The sequence below is a fragment of the Phyllosticta citriasiana genome, assembly GCF_038021145.1.
Source record: "Phyllosticta citriasiana strain CBS 120426 chromosome Unknown IWZ02scaffold_1, whole genome shotgun sequence".
NCBI lineage: Eukaryota > Fungi > Ascomycota > Dothideomycetes > Botryosphaeriales > Phyllostictaceae > Phyllosticta > Phyllosticta citriasiana.
The window spans coordinates 2558074-2576756 of record NW_027117278.1 but is presented as its reverse complement, the minus strand read 5'-3'; the positions used below and the strand labels follow the sequence as shown (position 1 = coordinate 2576756).

Genomic DNA, 18683 nt, shown 5'->3' with positions numbered 1-18683 from the left:
CTGTGTGGAATTGTGGCGAAGGACAGACTAACTTTAACATGGCAAGGCTCCAAAGGCCGCCAAGCCGAATCTCACTGTTTTGGTTTGGACGGTTTTTGTTTTGCCTACCCCGACTGTTGGTGGAAGCAGAGTTTCCGTTTTGTTTGTAGCTTCTTAAATACTCCTGGCAGATTCCGTGAACGTGGAAAGAGAGACTGCGCCGACGACGTGGTCATGCGTCCTGACCTTGACGCCAGTCATGCAGCACTGCTTATTGGTTGAGACCTCCATGCGCTCGTGATCTCTTCTCTTCCCCTCTTGCTGAGCGGGTATAAGAGCTGCAGCGTAGAGTGCAGAAGACGCAGAAGGATAGACGCGCATGTCTAATGGGCCCAAAATTGGCTGCTCGACAAGCCAGGTACTTTTTTGTTTGGTGTCTTGGTTCTTCTAGATCTTTCCGCCTTCGACTGTGGTCATCAGTTGCGCCTCCATCTTTTGTCCTTCTCTCCCTCCCTCCTACCCCTGAACCTCAACCTCCAACTTCAACATGATGCAGAAATGGCGATACACAGCATGTCAACACCCTCTTCCACAACATTCCTTACTTTCAAGACCTCCCACAGTATTTCGTGGCAGACAGAAACCAAGACACAGCGTCGAGCCGCTCCATGAAAGTGGACTTGACAACAGGAGTCGTCAATTGCAGATTGAATCTCCGCCCGCCCTTTCCTGCGCCGCTTATACATCATAGAAGACTGGTTTCACATGGAAGACCAGCGATCGTGGAAGAGTGAGCGTGGTCCCTGCTCCCTGATATCCGGCTTCGGCGCGTGATTGCTGGCTGAGCTGTCGGGCTGTCTATCACTGTCCCCCACTCCGCCTCCGCCGACTGCTTCGCTCGTGCTCTTCCTCCCATCCCGTGCTGCCGGATATAAAATCTACAAAAGTCTTTGCACAGAGTTGCTCAGTCAAAGGAGCAGCGATTTGAATCGCGACAAGATTAAAGCAGATTGGATACTGTGCAGGACATTACGAGATTCAAGCCAGCCTACTGTTTTGCTTCGCTCCCTCCTCCTCCTCCTCCTCCTCCTCCTCTTTGCCTCATGCCAGCTCCACATACCTGCCGCACCAAAAACAAAAAGCGTTGTTGGAAAACGGCGGCGAAGTCCAGAGTCAAAACGATTTGACGCAGCGCAGCACAGAACGACGCAACACTGCGTCCCTGAAATCAACGCGATCCCCGACCTAGTCGACTCGGGGCAGAGGTCCCAAAACCAGTAGAGATCCATTCCGTTAGTCGAAGAAGCAAGTACAGGTGCAGAAGAACAACTCTTCTTTCTGCACTGCTAACGTTGCTGGATGCTGGATACACCGTCTACATCCTCATCCTCAACTGTTTAGATACTCTAAATCTCACCGCACCTCGCCGCCCACATGTCGTGCCATGTCGTGCCGACGCCATCACGCGCGGTCCCGGTCCTTCTGCCGGATCTCACCTTGCCTTTTCTTTTCTTTTCACACGATGGATGGTTCTTTCTACACCGTTCTTAGCACCGCACTTCCTCCTGTGCGCCAAGCACACAAACCCGCTCGCTCCTAAGCCCCCCTTCTTCCTCTTCTTCCTCGCACCAACGGGTGGATCTGCTGCCAGCGGATGGAAATCCCATATGGAGATCTGCTGGCATCGCGTTACAAATCGACGCGCTGCGGTCGCCCTGGTGGTTCTCGACGAAGTTTGGAATTGGCACGTCTTTGTCGGCTTCTACTTCTCTCTTCCACTTTCTTTGAGTGCAGGAGGGAAGGCTAGCTTTTGTGGTGATGTAGCGGTGGAAGGATGTAGAGTAATAGAGACGCGCACCATCGTACTATAAGGACAGTGTCCTACGCCTGGCTGGTGGCTGATGGTCAAGTAGCGAGTGGGTGATTGTCTTCCAGCAGCACTTCGTGGGCAGAGACGAGTTGAGTTGAATTGGAGGACCACTCGGAGTCCATTCCATTCTGCTTCTGTTCAATTCACTTCCATCGGCATCTCTCGTAGCAAAATCCCTCTGCCTGTCTGCCTGTCTGTCTGTTTGGTATTTACACTTCCACCTCTCTTCCTTTCTTCCTGCCCCTCTTCCGCTAGACGCTCGACGCTACACTAACTGTACCACGATCCCATACTATACCATACGCCTGCTGATCGCCGCTTGCCAAACAACAACGCTCTCACACACACATAGACATAGACAAGCACGCTGGACAAACTACACTACTACACATGGATACCGTACTCTGTACACAACACCTCACGCCTTACGGCGGCAACGCCTTCCCATAATCAACGACGCCAGCAGCGCCGGGCGACCCTCTCGCCGGCGGCTCCGGGTCGCCTTCTCTCCTGACGCCATCGACATCGTGGTAATGGTAGTGGTGGCCAACAGCTGTGCCCGGCGCAGACGCATTACCACCCAGTCCACCACCACTACTATGCTGCTGCTCCTTATCCAGTGGCGGAATCAGGGGCGGCATGCCCGTGGCGCCAGGGATGCCGAGCTGCGCGTGCTGACGGGGACTCGAGGGCGTGGATGATGAGTAGGCGGTGGTGCCTTGAGCTTGTTGTTGCTGATGCGTGTGCGAAGAAGAAGCAACCGACGACGAGGAGGGCGCGGCGGCGGCGGTGGCATGCTTGATCTCCTTGCGTCCATTGGCGCGATAATACAGTAGCACATCGCCACCGCCGCGCCAGACGTGCGCGCGAATCGTCGCGAGCGTCATCGTGGGCGGGATGAGCTGGCCGTTGCAGTACAGTTCGAGATACTCCTCGGGGCGCAGCGCGTCCGGGTCGGGCTGCTCAGGCGCCGGCTCGATGCGCTCCGCCACGTACGCCATGATTTTGCGCGCGCGCAGCATGCGGTTGGCGTTGAGGCGGTTGTTGCCGTCGGTCGCGATGGGTGGGAGCTGGGGTGTTGACGCGTGCGGTTCCAGGATGAAGCTGACTTTGACGATTTCTTTAAGCGGTGGCGAGTTCTGCGGGGATTTTTCGTTAGCGTTGGGGTGTTCATTGTGAGAGTGCGGATGCTCAGGGGGGGGGGGGTTCTGGTTTTACTCACCCTCAAGAGAACCTCTCCTAGCCATTTGGGCGCCACCTTTTCAATCAAATCTGCCTGCTGGGCGAGATTGCCCACCTTGCCCTCAAACAAGTCAGCCACACCCCCCGCGTCCAGCCTATCCTCCTGAATCAAAATCGTTGTGTTGAGCGGCGGCTTCAAGACGGGTGTCTCGTTGGCCAGGCTGGGCGTAATGGCCGAAGTCAGAGTTTGCGCGCCCTCGTTCACGTCATCCTCGTACTTGTGCCGAATGGTCTGCACGACGCCCAAAAAGCTGTCTTCGATGATGCGGTCCTCGGTTTTGGTGCTGGATCGCTCGTCAGAGTCACCTTCGTGGGTGGTCGGCGTTTTTTCGTCTGAACCGCCGTCGCTGCCCGTCTTGTTGACATTGTTATTGCCCCCGGCAGCAGAGGTTTCGGTCGTCGGAGTGCGAGAAAGCTTCCGGCCCATGCCAAACGACATTTTGAACTTGCGGCCAAACATGGTGCCTTCTTTTCCGCTGTCCTTTTCCATTGACGGTGATTGAGGAATTCCTTCGTCGTTGGAATCTCGCGGCGTGGCGCTAACACTGGGACTGAGCGGCGGTGCTTGTTGCGAAAAGTAGTCGCCAGAGGCGCGGTCCTGACTACCCCTGGATGTACTCTTTTCAAGATTTGTCCCCTCTTCTGCGGTCGGTGGTAGCGCTGTCGGATGCGAGGCTGGGACTGGAGGAGCAGCAGCAGCAGGTGTTGCTACACCGATAGCCAGACCCGGAGTATGAAGGGGGAGGCCGCCCCCATTTGCACGCAGGGTGGTTGCAGAAGACGGCGCAGAGCCGTCTTTCCAGCCGTTCATCGTCGACTGCGGGATCTGAATGGTCCCGGGTGATTTTCCGCGTTGCTTCTTCTCGTTCAAAAGCCACTCTCTGAACGCCTCGTCCCTTTTGATCTCCTCGTCAATCAGATTCGCAAAAAGATATCGCAAGATCCATTTCCCAAGGTTGACTGTCGACAGTTAGCAAAGGCCCCCTTCAATACATGACAAACTTACTCCGCTGATCCTCTCTAAATTCAATCGGCTCCTCCAACTCCAACTCATCAGCATACATTTCAGCGTCAAAGCAGTAGTTCTCTTCCAAGACGCACGTCAGGCTGCCGGTGCGAGTGTCTACGGCGCACCAGTGAGCCACAGTTTCTGTCGTGTTCACTTCGGGGGCCACGTCTTCCAAATGGCGTTTTCCAAAAGATTTGATGGGAGCACACTGTAGCAGGTCCCACAGGGTAACCTCGCCAGCCGTGTCCAGGGTCAAGACTCGTCTCCTGTCGTTCAAAAGAACGTGCTTAATCAAGCCGTTTTGGCCTTCGATGGAAAAATCTGGCAAGCCTCGCACCGGTGTGACGCCATTTTCGTCTTCCATCAGCGCTTCCGACGGCTTCCTGACGCTGAGTGACGAGTGCACCGTCGACGAATCGAGATCGCGATGGTAGAGGTGGAACGAGGCGGCGTTTGACATTCGCAGCAACGCACTGCGTGGAATCTTCTCCGTGGCCATTGACGACGCCGTCGGGGGTGGAGAGGTCGGAGAAGTCGGCGAGGGCAGTCGCGTCCTGTTCGTGGCAGAGCTTAGTCGGTGATGCTTGTAGTCGGGCATCTGGACGTCGGCCTCGGTGTTGACATCCAGCCAGCGATTTATGCTCGAACTGCAAGTTCCAGTCCATAGATAGTTACCCGCAGCCACGACCTTGTTGACACCCTCATGCTCCTGACACACTCCGACTGAAATTCCCTCGTCCATCTCGATGCAGCCCCTGACGTCCGTCTTTGCGACCAGCCCTGAGCGGTCGCTCGAGTAAAACACCGACAGCTGCGGGTGATCCGAGTACAGGGACCACACGCTATCATTGTGCATCGTCAGGGTGTACATGCACCTCCCCGCAGTCATGGACCACACCTTGACCGTCTGGTCCGACGACGCCGTCATTATGGTGTCGCCGCCTTCCGCGATCATGACATCGCGAATATTATCCGTGTGTCCCACGAACTTGGTGATGCGCTTTCCGGACCGCGCATCCCAGACTCGGACTATGCTCTCCGGTCCGCCGCCAGCGACTAGGGTGTTTGTCGCAGCGAGTGCGTAGACGGAGCCTTTGGCGGCGCTTTCATCCTCGACGCCGATTTGCAGCGTCTGGCCGGCGCCATTGAGATCCCACAGGTTGATCTTGCGATCCAAGCCGCCAGAGGCGACCCAGTTGGCCGTGGGGCTAGGCGAGGCGAGGCACTTGACATAGTCGCTGTGCAGGCCAATGGTCTGAGGAGGGGTAGCTTCGTGGGCGGCGGGCCGCCATAGCTTTACAGAAACGTCGGAGGATGCGGAGACGAGGGCCTCGTTGTTTTGGGCAAGGGTGATGTCGTTGATCCAGTGGGTATGTGCCTGGACCTGCTGGCGGAAAAGGGTGTCGGGGGTGGCGTGGGGGGCATCATCGTCGAGGTTGTTAGACAGCGACGTGAAGTTCTCCCTGTCGTGCGGGGGCCGCAAGTCGAGGTTCAGGTCCCAGGCGCAAATGACGCCGTCTCTGCCGCCAGAGTAGCTGTCGCGCGGTTAAGGTCAGGGCAGGTCAGGGCGCGGGGCATTGGAAGTCTTCTGGTGAATGACGTACAGGATGGAGTTGTAGGGATCTACAGCCAGGCCATTGACACCGAGGCGATGGCCGCCTGCGGAATTGACCAAAGGCAAGACTGGTGGTTTTGGCGTGAGCACAGAATCGGCTGTCCGTGTAACTCGAACAGGCGAGGGTTGGCGTTGAAGGCAGCTTACCGTACGAGATACGCTTGCGCGCGTTGCGCCCCATCCCACTTTGGTTGGTTGTTTAGCGGGTCATAAGTCGGGCGGGCATGGGGTTTACGGCTGACAGACGGGCGGCGACCTGTGGACGGAGAAGGGGAGGGACGAAGGGAGGATCGGAGGCGTGTAGTGAGAAGAGGAGGGAGCTGGACTTGGACAGGGCTGAACCTGGACCTGGACCTGGACCTGGACTCGAGCAGCAGCGACGGCCCGAGGCAGCAATCGAAGGCGGATGGAAGACGATGTATGTTGTAGGTACTATTTCAATGGTCTGGGAGGGTTCACGTTGCAATGGTTCAAATTGCCAAGTGCCGGCATACGACGTCCAACAGACTCGAGATGACGCCGTCAACGGGGAACGGCATCCTTCATACACACGTCCAGGAACCTCAGCCAGCTATGACCCGCAGATCGTCCAGCCACTACGTTACCTCTGGACATCCACATCAAAACAACCGCCGCTGTAGCATTCATTCATTCATTCATTCATTCATTCATTCAATTGCCTCTCTACAAACCGGCCCTACATCACCCGACAATTCGACTCCGCTGACGGCGCCGGCCTCTTTGCGTCAGCTCATACAATACATGCCAAAATTTCACACCGCCAAACACCAAGCCAATGCGTGTCAGCCAAGAAGATGCCTTACTTCTCGGCTTGATCGTCTCCCATTAATCGCGCCGAGTGGCAGTCGCTCGCGCTTTTTGTACTCCCACGAGCTACCCAACTCCACGGCTACTGGACCCACAATGAAACAATAAAGACTTGCGAATCTATGTCGAAGCCGCAACCTAACCCATCCCGATGACCAGAGTACCGTGTCCCAATCCACGCCGTCATTATAACAAGCCCGCCCAGGGTTTTTTTTTTTTTTTTTTTTCCCCCAGAAAGCGCAAAATATAAGAATGTCCACACCAATTGTCGGCCCAAGCAGGCCGTCACAAGTCAATCATCAACCGCTCAACAAATCGCTCACGCTCATCTTCCCCCTCATCTTCCCCCTCGCCTCCTGCACTGCCCCCCTGGCCGCCGCGTCTACTCCCCTTCCATCCCACCTCCTGCGATCGCTGTTCAACATCAACAGCGCCGCCGTCGCCTCGTGGTCCTCCCTCGAATCTGGCTGCGGGCCCAGCGCCGGACTCGTCAACGAAAAGCTGTGATTCCTTTCGCCGCTAATGGCCATGGCTCCCGGGCTCGGCAAAATGCTGGGGCTAGCATTATTGGAGTGGGAGCCTGTGGTTGAAAAGACGTAATTCTGGTGCGCCCCTTGAGCCCCGTACATGGCTGGAGATGTGATGATGGACGACGGGCGTCGACTGCTGCCGCTGATGCTTGCGTTTGACTGCGTAGGCCAGATTGCTGGCGAAGTGGTTGCGGAAAAGGTAGGCCGATCACCCGAGTCGACTGGGTCAATCGAGGGCGACGTAGTCGTGCTGTGGCTGCCATGGTTGGGGTGCATGGGCTGCGTAAATGGGGCGTTGGGCGTACGTGAAGGGGAAATATCGGACATTTCTTCATCCTGCTCCTCTTCGTTGTCTTCGGAGAGTGCATCATCAAAGTCTTCCTGGGGTGGCTTTGCAGGATTGAGCGCAGGATGGTTTGATTCACTCTGTGACACTCCTGACTCGGGCATGTTTTGTTTGGAGCGATTTGCGGCCTTGAGCTCCGCGACACAGTGCTCGAGGTAGCGCATGTACTCGATGCTAGCCTGTTTGACTGTCAGTTTACAAAATGCTGGTTGGAAGATGGGCCTTGTCGCAACTGACCTGGAGGATTGCAAGCTTGTGCATCTCTTGTCCGGCGCATGCGGGAATCATGTCTTTAAGTGTGCCAAACTCTTCGTTCATTTTGGACCTTCGCCGACGTTCGATAAGACTATGAGCAGTCTTCCTGGCAATTTTCCGGCCAGCAGCAGTCGATCCGTTGCCATTCTTCTTGCCCCGCCCATTGCCTCCTGCCGATGAAGCGTTTTTGGCCTTGTCTTTTGAAGTCACTGGCGATGTGGATAGGGCAGCAGCATCCTGAGAAGTGCTCGTGCGCTCATTCTCGTCTTCTGGGCTCTTGGGCTTCATTTGGATAATCTTGCGCAGACGAGTCGGGGGTGGAGGGAGGTTGTAGTCATCGTCTTTGGAAGAAGGAGCGCCGTTGTTGGCGACGGGCCGTTTTCTAGTGGTGGGCGACGAGTGGGTGACTGGCGAGGTGGGATGATAGGACGAGTCCGAGGCATTGCACGAAGCAACGCTCGAGGAGCTGACGCTGCCTCTGCTGTTGCTGCGCTCGGCGGCATGGGAATTGGCAGCGAGGGCGGCGGGAGGGAGGGTCCACGAAGGGTCGAGGGCGAGACCAGGGTCAGCCGGCTTGCCAGTAATGTCGGTCGAGGCGGCGGGCGTGGGCGGCAGGGCGGGGCGCGGCATTTTGAGTGAAGAAGAGGAGGAGGAGGAGGAGGAGGAGGAGGAGATGGAGAAGAGGAAAAGAGGATGGTGGTAAGATAGCTAGAGGTCAAAGACGTCTAGTGTTATTTGTGCCGCTTTTTGGCATATGAGGTCGACGTCGACATGGTGCACGCGACACCTCTGCGTGGTATGATAGGCCTGTCGCTGTGCAATCGACGTCGAGGCAGCCTCCGCAACCCACGTTTCTGGCTGGCCTGTCTGATTGGCTGCCGCGACAACTAAGCTACTTACTTCTCTACATCCCTTAGCTCCACATCCTGCACGTTCCGTCTGCCCCCGCGCTCACGCACCATGGCTGTCGTGGGTGCCAGTCGACATCCAGCACCCCCAGCTCCTTTTTCACCTGGTGACCCCGAAGCACCTTGAGCGGCACGATCGTCGCGTTCTCCATCAGATCCCCCACCACCTTGCCATGGAAGATTTGCAGACTGCCGTCGTCGCTGGCGTCGGCAAACAGGGGCAGCCCGCCCTGGTGAAAGCGCACCGACCGAATCGCCTTGCTGTGATACCGCAGCGTCTTGTACGGCTTGTTTGATAGGTCCAGGTCGTGCCAGAGTAGCCGCTTGTCGTAGGAGCCCACTATTAGATTGTCGCCTCCGGGGTGCACGTCGAACGACGATATCCACCGCGCTCCTGGCTGCAGAATCTTGAGCAGCTCTTGCTTGGCGAGATCGTAGCTGCGGATCCACCGCTGCGTCGCCACGAAGAAGATGGGCTTCGAAGGGTGGAATTGTGCCGTTTGAGCAATGCCCTTGAGCTTGCGGAACGGAAGCTGCGTCATGTGCTTGGACAGCGTGTGGATTGCCACGGCACTGCTTTGGCCCTTGGGCGATACTGTAGCAAAGTACTCTCCTCGTCTGTGCCAATTAATGACCTTGACCGCAGACCTCACCGTTGCTTGCACGAGCACCCCCTGTTCCTCCAATCGAGAGCCCGGCCGGCTCCACTTGGCCGGCGGTGCCTTTGGCGCGCCATCCGCAGTCGTAAGTTTCTGAGGGTTCTGGGCAGCATAGCCCCAGCCAGCGTCGAGAATCTCCCGGCTTGCTTGCTCAACGTCTGGCGTGACGGAAGAAAGGCCGAACGGGACCATGAGGAAAATGTCTTCACCAGCAGCTGCAGCAAGGATGACTGCGTCCTGGCCAGGCCGCCACCTCACCACGTTCACAGCTTCCTCGTCTGAAATCTTCACACTCCATTCCTGTCGCCCAGTGACAATGTGCCAAATCTTGACACAGCCGTCGTCACCTCCACTTGCAATGAATCTGCCAGTTGGGTCGACTGACAAGCTACGCACGCGACCGTCATGGCCGCGGAACACGGTTGCGCAAGTCGTGGGGAAAGGTCGCAGCTCATCTGGGCTGGGAAGCTTGGGAAGCAGAGATTCAGGGTCGATGTTGAGCTTGCTGCGCCGCACACGAGGCGCAAGATACAGATCGAGACATCTTTCAAACTTCTCCCTGAGGAACGAATTGTACCCGGGAACTTTGCGGAGCGCGTCGTGGTCAGTCGGCAAAAATTCACGCTCGCGGTCCTCTTCATCTGCAGTCTCCCAAGTCTCTTTCTCCTTCTTGCTTGGGAGATATTCGGGTGGTGGATGGTAGCTCTCCTCGTGGATTGGAGGCGGCAGTTTCGGAGCAGGCAAGTGCATGACGTTGTCGGGTCTGGGGGTCTCGTCTGCCCACAGGTCGTAGTTGTAGTACTTGATGTCCGAGTCCTCCTCCTCTTGCTCCTGAGGAGGCTTGTACGGTTGAATGCGCCCTTCCTTGATCGCCCTGACAATCTTCATGACCCTCTTGGCCTCGTGCTTTGAGGGAACGAATCTTCTCTTCGGCTCCGGTGCCGCACTCAGAGGCATAATCTCCGTCTTCCCTGAAAAGTATTCAACCATTTCTGGATACGGGTCATAGCCCTCTCCAGCGGTTTCATTGCGAGTGACTTGCTTTAGCACCTCCAGCTCCTCTCGGCTCAGCTGCATGGGTTTTCCAGTCTCTGGGTCTGTCAGACCTGTCCATCCCTTGGGTATCTCTATGCTTTCAAGTAGCGCGTCCAATGCCTCGCCCTTGGCGGGGCGCATAACCTTCTTGCCGTTGATGTCGTAGCCAATATGAGGATACGATTCGTAGAACGAGAGGGGGATATTTCCGATTGTGTTTTTTTGGCCAGCAGGTGCATCGGAATCGTCCGTGTCGTATCCGGCCTCAATCTCCTGGTAAATGTAGCGAGGGTTGCCGTTGGCGTCCTCTGTGACCTTGTAGTTCTTTTCCAACTTTTCCCATCCGTACTCGGGGTCATCATCTTCAGGCTCCTGCGACTCCATGCGAACATCTCCATCCCCAACGTCTGCTTTTTGTGCGGTTTGCGATTTGCTCTTCAGGTTTCTGATTTGTTCGCGAATGCCGTCTTCTTCTTCTTCTTCTTCTTCCGAGGATGGGATTTCGTCGCTGTCGAGCTCCTCCTCCTCCTCCTCAGCGTCATTGTCCGCCTCTTCGTTGTCAAGCTCCTCCTCTTCCGCGCTGCTGTCTGAATCGTCCTCGCTCTGGGACAAGATGCCTTCAAGCTCGCCGCCATGGAATTCGTCACCAGACGTGGCGGCCTCGAGAGGCGAGTCGCGAGTGACTGCCTTTCTCTTTCTGCTTTGCGTAGTTGAAGGCATTGCTACCTCTTCGTCCAAGTTGTAAAAGTGTGCTCTGAGAATGTGCAGGAAAATGCGCGTAACCAACAAAGTCCGACAACTTTTTTGAAATCGCGTCGGTTCGTCTTCGGGAGCACTTGAAAAGCGCGGGCCGTGGGGCGTCGTGCGCAGATCCTGCACAGACCACCTCTCAAGCTTGGCCTGCAACCTCGTCTTGAATGCAGGCTGTCCCAAACCAAACCAGCATCTCTGCTTTTGCCTCTGACAACCTCGACGCCGCCTTGGTCTCACTGCATCTCTCCAATCGCTCTCGGAAGGCTCACACTTAGTACGGCTCACAAGCCTTCTGGCCCACAGAGATGGCCAGGCCAAACACCCGCTCACCTACGCCCGCAGGAAGTTCACACTCCAAGCGAAGCCGCCGCGATGATTATTACTCGGGGGACCGCAGTAGGAGCGACAGATATCGTCGCGAGCGCTCGCGCAGTCCCAAAGTAGGTCCACGCTTTTCGCCCAAACTTGAAAACTACTGACATGCGCCTGGCTTAGTACCGTTACCGGGACGATCGTGACCGTCGCAGAGACAGATCCGTAGAGCGTCGCCACGATCGACGCGATGACAATAGCTACAGACCCTCGCGCAGGGAATACTCGCGAGAGCGCAGACGCTCCAGGGAACGCTCCCCCGTCCGTGACAGCCGAGACCGAGACTACCGCAGGCGGGACGGCTCCCGCGACCATGAGCACCGTAGGCGAGATGACTCCCGCGATCGTGATTCCACCAGGAGAAGGCGTGAAGAATCAACTGACTCAAGGCGTAACGCCAGGAGGGATCGTTCGCCAGCTAGAGCCCGAGACACCGGCAAGTCGTCCGAGGTGAGTTCTGCCCATTGGTTACTGAGTAGGATGGTCAATGACTGTGATACCCAGGCATCTACTCCCGCTCCATCGAATCAAACGGAAGAGGCGAAGCAGGCCGAGCGACGCGCGAAGCTAGAGCAATGGAAGGCCAAATTCTCAGCCAAGCAAAAGGAGCAACAGGAGAAGCAGGGCTCCACAGGAACTCGCGAGATTCTCGACGCCATCGATAAGAAGAGCACCACTGCATCACCGGCAGCGGAGTCTCCGCGGTCTCCAGCTACGACTGCTGCTGCAGACACGACTAAGCCTTTTGCTGGCAAGTTTGACCCCAAAGCTATCGCAACCAAGGCTATCGCAAAAAAGGCAGCCGCACCCAGTTCTAATGGCACTGGGGCGTTGGGTGGAGACATTGCTGTTCCAGTCAACGCGGCCGCTGTTAAGACACCCTCTGTCGCTCCTCCGGCAGAAAAGTCAACAGGCAAGCTAAAGGCCTCGGGCGGCAATGTCAGTGGCTTTGGATTTGGCTCAAAGCCGGCCCCTGAGACTGAAAAGGTTGGCAACAAGAGAGCCCTTGATTTTGAGGAAGAGGAATCTACTCGAAAAAAGCTGGAAAAATTGCCAACACCACCACTCGAGGAAACAGCTGCTGAAGCCGACGCTGCCGCCCCTGATGACGAAGCCGAAGACGACAACGATGTTGACATGGCTGATGGTGGCACTGAGGAGGAGGTGGCAGCTGCCGCCCGTGTTGCCGCTGAAAGACGCGAGGAACGCTTGCAACATGAGGATCAACAAGAGACAGCTGCCAACGGAGACGTCCCAATGGAAGATGCGGAACAGGGCACACAAGAACAGGCAGAGGAAGAAGACTTGGATCCACTCGATGCCTTCATGTCGAACCTGCAGTCCAGCGAAGTCAAGAAGCAGTCGAGACCTGCCAAGGGCAAGAATGAAAAGCGGGAACCTATTGCTCTGTACGGAGATGACGACCTTCAAGAAGCACCTAAGGACCTTGATGCGGAAGATCTTCTCGCTATTTCGAAGCAGAAAAAAGCTAGAGGTACTTTGCCGACTGTTGATCACAGCACCATGAACTATCAACCGGTGAGGTTTGCGTTTTACACCGAGCCTTTGGAACTTGCCGAGCTGGATGAGGAGGCAACTGCCGCCTTGCGCTTTGAGCTTGATGGTATCACCGCCAAGGGGCGTAACGTGCCAAAGCCTGTGCGAGAGTTCGCTCAGTGTGGGCTGCCATTGAAGATTTTGGACGTCATTCGGCGACTTGGCTTTGAAAGGCCAACACCTATTCAGGCCCAGGCGATTCCCGCGATCATGTCTGGCCGTGATGTCGTGGGAGTTGCGAAAACGGGCTCGGGCAAGACACTATCCTTCCTGCTGCCCATGCTAAGACACATTCTCGACCAAGATCCTCTGGGCACACTCGACGGCCCTATAGGACTGATTCTTGCCCCTACACGCGAGCTTGCGACTCAGATCTTCAAAGAGGCGAAGCCATTCGTGAAGGCTCTGAATCTCCGGGCTGCCGTATGTGGTGGTGGTGCGCCCATCAAGGATCAAATTGCCGAGCTCAAGAAGGGTGCTGAGATCATGGTTGCGACTCCAGGCCGCCTCATCGAGTTGCTGACTTCAAACAATGGCAGAGTCACGAACCTGGCCCGAGTAACATACGTAGTGCTTGACGAGGCCGACAGAATGTTTGACATGGGTTTCTCCCCCCAGATCCAAAAGGTCATGTCGAATATCCGGCCGAAAAGACAGACGGTCCTTTTCAGCGCCACGTTCCCGCCAAAGCTGCAGAACAGTGCAGAGCAGCAGCTCAATGACCCTGTCACCATCCTCGTTGGTGGGAGAGCAAATGTGCCTCCTGAGGTTACGCAGGTCATTGAGATAGTTGAAGACGACAAGAAGTTCAGTCGCCTGTTGGGTATCCTTGGTGAGCAATACGAGAATGACGAGGATGCTCGGTAAGTCCGATTCTTCTTGTGCCTTTCGAAGTGCTAATGACCATTCCAGAACCCTCATTTTCGTCGAGCGTCAAAATACGGCCGAAACCTTGCTTTCAAAGCTCTTGAAAAAGATGTATCCTTGCAACAGCATCCATGGTGCCAAAGACCAACAGGACCGAGATTCTGCACTTTCCGACTTTAAGAGCGGTGCAAACCCAATCCTCATTGCCACCAGCGTCGCTGCTCGTGGACTGGATGTCAAGCAACTCAAGCTTGTCATCAACTTCGACGTGCCAAATCATCTTGAAGATTATGTTCATCGTGCTGGGCGCACTGGACGTGCCGGAAACAAGGGTACCGCCATCACCTTCATCGACCCCAGAGAAGGCGCACAGGCCAAGGAAGTGGTCAAGGCTCTCAAAATGTCTGGGCAGCCTGTTCCCGCGGAGCTTGAGGAGGTAGCCAAGACTGGTGCACGCTTCAAGGCCAACCACGGCTTCAAGGGCGTAGGACTTGAGAACCTGGATCGACTTCGCGACAGCGAGCGCAAGGCCCAACGGAAACAATTCAGCGTCGGGGACGAGGAGGAAGAAGAGGAGGAAGAGGATGAGGTCGTGGCTCCCAAGATTGTCAAGAACACAAACACCGAATTCAAGCCAACCGAGCCTCTGAAGGGCGTACCGAAGGGTGTCGACTTGGATGGGCCCATTGTTGTGCACAAGACGGAGGTTCCAGCATCTGGGGGAGGCAAGTCCAACGATCCCATGGAGCGCGTCCGCGCGGCAGCCAGCAAAGTCGACAGTCGTCTCACCCAGCGCAACCAGCTGCGACCCGGTCAGCCAATCGACAACAAAGGACCGGATGCTGGCGCATTCCACGCCACGCTCGAAATCAACGACTTTCCGCAAAAGGCACGTTGGGCCGTCACAAACCGCACAAACGTGGCCAAGATTCTGGAAGCGACTGGCACGTCAATCACGACCAAGGGCAACTTTTATGCTCCTGGCAAAGATCCGGGCGAGGGCGAACAGCCCAAGCTGTACATTCTGGTCGAAGGTGACACGGAGGTGGTGGTGCAGACGGCAATGAGAGAGCTGATGCGCTTGCTCAAGGAGGGCACGTTGGCTGCTGAGCAAGCGGAGACGAGGGCGCCGACGGGCAAGTACAGCGTGGTTTAAGTGATCGACACAGGGCTGTTGCGGTACGAAAAGAGCGGTTCGCTTCGTTTCCTAGAAAAAACCACATTGTAGTTTGGCGGACGAATAGAGGTGCCCACGCACTGATGAAAGACGCAGACATGGACATTTCAGAAATAAGTGAAGGTGCCCTCACCCATATGGCTTCGGGTCTCTACATGTGTTGATTTCTTCCATAGCCTTCATTTTGATCGTGACAGGTCGATGATATCAATGCTGTCCACCCACTGCGTCCCCAAAGCCTCTGATCTCGTTGATTGAGCTGCACTTGATTTAGTCAAGCGCATCAAGAGCGAGGCGAGCTCGCAAGGACGTTCGCCATGCTTTTTCCGACTGCATGCGCAGAGCTCGTGCCTGTCAGCAAATCTGCGAACGTCATGACGTGCAGGGATGACAACAGCCGCGGCGACGCGTTGTAGATTAAACGGAGCGCTTAATGTCGCGTCCACCTACGCGCAGCATGTGACCCATACCAGACCTTAAATGAACGCCAATATGAGAAACGGGTATCCAGCATCAGTTGTTCCTCCCAAACCAAGAATCGGCTGCGACCGAGATATCGTTTTGATTGCTTTCCGTCGAGGCTTGTGGACTCAATTCCACGCCCGAGCATCGGCCATGGCGTCAGCGTCTCGCTGTCTCCGCTCCGTGTAGCTCGCCTCCTCAAGCGCAGCGCGATTCGTCTGTTTCTGGGACTTGGGCATCTTTGCGTTCGAAGCAGCGGCTCGAGCCTGGAAGGTTACGTCAGAAGATCGGTCCAAAGCTCTCTGGACTCGACGGCGGTGCTGCAGCCCGGCCAGAGCTACTACGCACCTCGGCAGCTTGCGCGGCGGCGCTTCGCGGGTTGTTTGCGCCTGCGGCGCTCTGGGTCCCCAGCGTCCGGCCTGGTCCCTGTGTGGTCGGCTTGCTCTGCGTTGCGCCGTAGTTGTGCGGTCGAGCCGGGGGCAGCGTCGTGGCGTCTGAGCGGGCCGTGGGCGGCGCGGAGCCCAGGGTGCGGCCGGAGCCTGAAAAGTTGGAGGATTCCTTGCCGCAGCAGTTTCCCATGATGCTTGGTCTGTGGTGGTGGAGAAGGAGCGTTGGTGGGCGCGCCCGGGCGAGGGAGGCGTTCAATGCGGTCGGCACGTTGGACGTTGAGGTTATCAGGTGCCCGGGTGAGGATGAGGAGGTGGACCAATGGGGTGCTTAGTAAAAACTCGGCCACGGATTCGCTGCGATGCGCAGCCTTGCACCCTCCTCTCTCAACCTCCCACTTCGACGACACGCTGCCCTGCCCTGTCCTCGGCTGCCCTCGCGCTCGTTAGCCTTATTTTCTCCAGGTCGTCTGCAGGCTCGCGCGCCGTGACGATGATCGGGTAGTGCAGTTGCCCCGCTGTAAACCCTGGTACAAGAAGACTAGGCTCTGAGGTCAGTGACTCGGGATTTCGACACCTTGATGGCCCCGCGTCTCCAGACTTCTCCCCCCAACTTCAACCCGCCCATTTGCCGTTGACACGACCCAGACCACCGCTAACCATGGCCCCAGAACCGAAGCTCCTGCCCTTTATGTTGACACCGCACTTTGCCATGCGGTCGCCGTCGCCCCAGCTGGCCGGCTCCAAGCGCGACTCTTCCGGCGAAATTCTGGGCGCGAGCACCTGGAAGAAGCACATGGTGGAAAATTTCGGGTGCCAGATCGAAACCGCCGAGTGCCAGAACCCCATCTGCGTCAATCCCCAACACTTGCTGGTCAACAGCAACCTCCACAACGATCTCCATCGTCACTCGGCCTGCGTCCCGCCCTCTGCCACCTCTGCCGGACAGGTTCAGAGCTGCAAACGCTCTTCTATGGCATCCGTATCCGACATTTGCACCGAAAAGGCCTGCTTATCAGGCGACTCTGAGAACGAAGGCCGTTACTTTTGCGATGGCATCTTCCTAGACTCTTGCTCGACTTCTCCAACCTGCACCGGCGACGAGGCCTGCACAATACCAGACTCGTGTTGTGTCGACCCGAATTGCGACTTGACGGATGTCTGCTGGGATAATCTCTGCACAGACGTCCACTGCGATCAGGCTCCCTGTCCAGATGGCCTCTGCTTGGTGGACGAGGTCTGCTACAAGGAGCCTTGTCCCCGGGCAAACGCACCTGACCAAGCCTCATGTGTGGCGCTGGAGGACCAACTTCGCCAAAGCCTGTGCAGTGTGCACCCCCATCCGCCTCATCTTATCCCCAGCACACATGGTGAGCCAACTGCGACGTGTTCAGGGGGACACAGTCACTTTGGCCACGGCTCTCTTCAATCCCACGGTTGGATGTCGGCCGATGCTTCAGGTTCCCATCAGCACACACACTGCCTGAATGCTGACGGCGGTTACAACTGTCATGTACCCCACTACCATGTCAATCGAGACTCCCATGCGCCAGCCTGCTACATTCCGGCAAATGTGAACGGGCAGCTTTACATGGCGACGTCGGCTCTGGAGCAGCTCAGCCAGTCAGCTCGTCACATGGCAAACACCCAAAATTCGAATCGGATCTTCGAGTGGCAGGCGGGCACTGCTCAATACGCTTCGACACCAAATCTCGAGGGCAGCTTTTCAGGAAGTTCATTGTCGTCTCCGGTGCCCAGCCTCCCTACACATGGCAGCTCCGATTTCGCCTTTAAGAACGCGATCAATTCAGCACAAGGGACAATTTTAAGACCGTCAAGTCCTCTGGGACCACCGCCGAAGAGATTCCGCGATGATCCTTCTTATTCGCGATTCAACTTTGATACCCTGCCTTGTCCAACCAAAACCGATTTCGGTATCGCTCGGTCGGTTGAGGCCACAGAGCACTCTTGCCTATGGACGATTCCAGTCAAGAGCGAGGACCGAAAGCCAGTGCTTTGCAATAAAAAGTTCCGTTCCGCAAAAGATTTGGCAGATCACATGAAAGAAGAGCACACTGAGGGCATTGACGGCAAATATTGCTGTCAATGGCAAGGATGTCCGTCCAGCACCGACTTTAAGCAGTCTGGCAAGCTTGCTCGGCACTTTGCCATTCATTCTAAGTGTTAGTTGTGAGAAATCACGTGTACTGCAGATGGACTGACGATAGTCTAGACAAGAGATTCCAATGCAAGTTTTGCGACAAGAGCTTCAACACAGCGCAGACTCTTGAAAACCACCACAATACGCATACTGGCGAGCGTCCCCACATTTGCCATTATGAGGGATGTAGCTATGCAGCAGCGACAGCGACGCAGCTCAAGGGGCACATTCAAGGCACACACTTGAAGGAGAAGCGATTTCAGTGCAAGCTCTGTGACTTTTGCTGTACCGACTCATCGAATCTTACCAAGCATGAAAATGGAGTTCATGGACGCAAAGAGTACCGGTGTCCTCATGCCGGGTGTGAGTACCCTGTCACGGACGAGTGGAGTCAGATTAGGAAGCATTTCAAGGAGAGCGGACATTGCCCCGAGTTGCTCGAAAGCAACTCGCAGGCGCAAAAGAGGTACAAAAAGGCGGCGGTTGTTAAAGATCAGGCTACGATAATGGCGAATGGGCGGAGAGCACCGATATCGAGGAACAGGACGCGGCGCAGCGAGACGGTGGAGCGCAAGGGAGAGAGTGAGTCTTCTACAGAGCCGGTGTTTGGGTAGGATAGCTGCAGAATCCGGTATGGACTGCACGGAGGTGGATGCAACATTTCGAATGGTT

The 18683-nt window shown here is 56.2% G+C and overlaps 6 protein-coding genes across 6 annotated transcripts; 2 read left to right on the top strand and 4 right to left on the bottom strand.

The window, feature by feature from the left end:
* Positions 1-1938: 1938 nt before the first annotated feature.
* On the bottom strand, positions 1939-6390 carry IWZ02DRAFT_412655 (WD repeat protein-like protein). Its single transcript, XM_066765735.1, has 5 exons — positions 5863-6390; positions 5705-5783; positions 4098-5635; positions 3072-4051; positions 1939-2988 (listed from the first exon to the last, which is right to left on the bottom strand). Exons 1-5 carry the CDS (start codon positions 5894-5896, stop codon positions 2275-2277), a joined length of 3345 nt encoding a protein of 1114 aa, XP_066627467.1. The 5' UTR covers positions 5897-6390; the 3' UTR covers positions 1939-2274.
* Positions 6368-8464, bottom strand: IWZ02DRAFT_440523 (uncharacterized protein; the record flags this gene model as incomplete). The annotated part of the gene is made up of 2 exons (XM_066766840.1): positions 6368-7598; positions 7657-8464. Coding segments are annotated over 2 exons (1410 nt in total), but the record flags the coding sequence as incomplete, so codon positions are not given.
* IWZ02DRAFT_440521 (ribosome biogenesis protein ERB1) lies at positions 8465-11081 on the bottom strand. The gene has a single exon (XM_066766839.1). The coding sequence runs from the start codon at positions 10994-10996 to the stop codon at positions 8588-8590; it is 2409 nt and encodes an 802-aa protein (XP_066627465.1). The 5' UTR covers positions 10997-11081; the 3' UTR covers positions 8465-8587.
* Positions 11082-11207: 126 nt separating this feature from the next.
* On the top strand, positions 11208-15232 carry IWZ02DRAFT_29649 (P-loop containing nucleoside triphosphate hydrolase protein). Its single transcript, XM_066763866.1, has 4 exons — positions 11208-11469; positions 11525-11851; positions 11906-13821; positions 13871-15232. The coding sequence occupies exons 1-4, from the start codon at positions 11335-11337 to the stop codon at positions 14979-14981; spliced, it is 3489 nt and encodes a 1162-aa protein (XP_066627464.1). The 5' UTR covers positions 11208-11334; the 3' UTR covers positions 14982-15232.
* Positions 15233-15592: 360 nt separating this feature from the next.
* On the bottom strand, positions 15593-16043 carry IWZ02DRAFT_486937 (uncharacterized protein; the record flags this gene model as incomplete). The annotated part of the gene is made up of 2 exons (XM_066769310.1): positions 15593-15730; positions 15813-16043. The coding sequence occupies 2 exons, from the start codon at positions 16041-16043 to the stop codon at positions 15593-15595; spliced, it is 369 nt and encodes a 122-aa protein (XP_066627463.1).
* Positions 16044-16230: 187 nt separating this feature from the next.
* Positions 16231-18668, top strand: IWZ02DRAFT_29678 (uncharacterized protein). The gene is made up of 3 exons (XM_066763868.1): positions 16231-16403; positions 16499-18033; positions 18084-18668. Exons 2-3 carry the CDS (start codon positions 16512-16514, stop codon positions 18623-18625), a joined length of 2064 nt encoding a protein of 687 aa, XP_066627462.1. The 5' UTR covers positions 16231-16403; positions 16499-16511; the 3' UTR covers positions 18626-18668.
* The last annotated feature ends 15 nt before the right edge of the window (positions 18669-18683 follow it).